Source organism: Penaeus japonicus, unplaced genomic scaffold (genome assembly GCF_977035675.1).
Source record: "Penaeus japonicus unplaced genomic scaffold, GWHDUDI00000001_assembly GWHDUDI00000003, whole genome shotgun sequence".
Lineage (NCBI taxonomy): Eukaryota > Metazoa > Arthropoda > Malacostraca > Decapoda > Penaeidae > Penaeus > Penaeus japonicus.
This window is the reverse complement of record NW_028234405.1, coordinates 7,674,333-7,676,832: the sequence shown is the minus strand read 5'-3', so window position 1 is coordinate 7,676,832 and position 2,500 is coordinate 7,674,333. Positions and strand designations below refer to the sequence as shown.

General features: G+C 31.8%; 2 protein-coding genes across 3 annotated transcripts in view; both read right to left on the bottom strand.

Annotated features, from left to right (window-relative positions):
- Positions 1-430, bottom strand: part of LOC147472095 (uncharacterized) — an 812-nt gene extending 382 nt beyond the window's left edge. For both annotated transcript variants that reach the window (XM_086554860.1, XM_086554870.1), the window contains exons 1-2: positions 304-430; positions 1-173 (exon numbers count right to left, since the gene is read on the bottom strand). The exon at positions 1-173 is cut by the window's left edge. In XM_086554860.1, coding sequence (XP_086410986.1) covers positions 1-172 — 172 coding nt within the window. In that variant the 5' untranslated portion in view covers position 173; positions 304-430. The remainder of the gene's footprint in view (positions 174-303) is intronic.
- LOC122250894 (uncharacterized) overlaps positions 1-2,500 on the bottom strand; it is a 391,291-nt gene that overhangs the window by 22,693 nt on the left and 366,098 nt on the right. The window lies entirely within an intron of this gene.

The window sequence follows — 2,500 nt, the reverse complement described above, 5'->3', positions numbered from 1 at the left end:
GGAGACCTCCGGTTGTATGGACACTGCCGTGGACACTAACAGGTCTGTGAACACTGCCGTGGACTCCAACAACAGGTCTGTGTGCACCAGCGCCGTACCTATTGTGTCCAGCAACTGCTGCTGCGACACACAGAGCCACGATGAGGGATGTCACTGCCACGGTACGAGCCATCCTGAAGAGAAAAGATGTGGAAATTGTAGGTTATATATGAAATAGTCTGGAAAATATATGACATAACATTAAGTTTGAGTTGATTTTCTCTTTTGATACGAATGGAATCATTTTCGACACAAGTAACTTACTTGAACTTCAACTGCAGGCTGTGTTCTGAGCTTAGAAGTCAATTTACCTCCTTATATACGTAGACCCGTTGCTTGGCCATTCTCGCCAAGGGAATTCCATGCGAGAGAAAAATTGCCAGCATTCACTGTTTTTCCTGTTTGTTTTCAGCACGATCCTTTGTAAATTAATGAATGTATTGTTTTTAACAATCATTTATATTGTTTATAGCGATATAAAGGAAATATCTCTACAAACCAATTACTTATTAACCGTTAAAAACGACTAAGTATGCGAGATGGCAACACTGATGGCGAAACAAAGTTTCCAGGCAACGGCCGGTGTCTTGAAGAAGTCTATTGAACAGTTTTTTCCAGCGCTTTTTTTCTTCTTTTTTGTACGTATATCCATATAGAATGACTATGACATTCTTCCTGATTCGTAATCATTACACTCTGAAAAAAAAAAGACAGCGTGCCTTTTTATTCACGAGAACGATCGAACCGATAGCAATATCCATAGCACTTCTATGAAAAAAAGACTCTTTCATTATACTGGTGGTTGCAGTAATTAACGACGGCCAAGATTGACTTTCAGGGATGAACAGATATGAATAAGTAGAGTGAGAGAGGGAAATGGGAGGGATACGCTCAACAATATTATAAATGCATATATATATATATATACATATATATGTGTGTGTATATGTATGTATGTATGTTTATATGTATATATGAGTGTATATACACATATGCAAACAAACACACAGACACACGCGTGTGTGTGTATATATATATATGTATATATATATATATATGTCTGTGTATATATGTATATGTATATACATATATTTATATATATATATATATATATATATATATATATATATATATATATATATGTTGTGATGCGCACACACATACATATACATACATACATATATATATATATATATATATATATATATATATATATATATATATATATATATGTGTATGTGTGTGTGGGTGTGTTTGTGTGTGTGTGTGTGTGTAGTATTTATATGTATATATATACATATAAACATGCATACACACATGCGTGTATATATGTGTATATATACATATATATATATATATACATACATATATATATATATATATATATAGATATATATATATATATATATATATATATATGTGTGTGTGTGTGTGTGTGTGTGTGAAAATCACAACACACAAAAACATTAGCATGCACACAAACATAACAAAAGACAGCCACAACAGGAAAGAGTAAACTCGTAACGGTTCGAAACGTTACGATTATACTCTTTCTTACTGTGGCAGTAGTTATATATATATATATATATATATATATATATATATATATATATATATGCATATATATTTACACTCATCTCTCATCTCTATAAACACTCATCTCTCTCTCTCTCTCTCTCTCTCTCTCTATATATATATATATATATATATATATATATATATATATATACATATATACATGTATATAAATATGTTTATATATTTAAGAAGAGATTAAAGGAAGAACCTGGAAACATAAAGCTATGCAGTGAATTAAAACTAATCTATGAGTTTTAGCAAACAAGTATGAATGTATATGATACATACATGTGAGGTGAGTATATCAAACGCTGTAATAGTTTGCATATTTAGTATAACAAGGTTGGCATTCTGTTATTCTTTATCATAGATATTCTCTGTTGATTCTAATTGTGACTTGTAGCGGAAGTCACAAGGATATCTACTTATCTATGATTACAGTAGTTCCTGAGCTGATGTGGACCCCGGAAAATATCCACATATAGGCTGTAATATCATAGTTTTTAGTAATGTCAACAATTTTCTGACTGCCATCACTCCTCGAGACCATTAAGTTTGTAATTTTGTTTGTGTTTATAAGGCATTCGGTATCATGGAAATAGTATAAATTCGTGAATGGCAGTTAATTATCAGCCATGAATGCCTTTTGGGTCAAACGATTTGTTTTTCTCACAGTTGTGTACATTAATCTGTAAATACGCATGTGGAACACGAACACATACAGGAGTATGTAAAGGCTCAGCGAAAAAAGAAAATTATGTCATGTGTAAATCCTATATTAGATATTAGTCAAAGCCTTCTCAAAGATTACTCATTATCAGCAAAACAGAATTTGTTTCCTTCCATAAATCTGGTACGTCAATCATGACCATAAGAATAACTT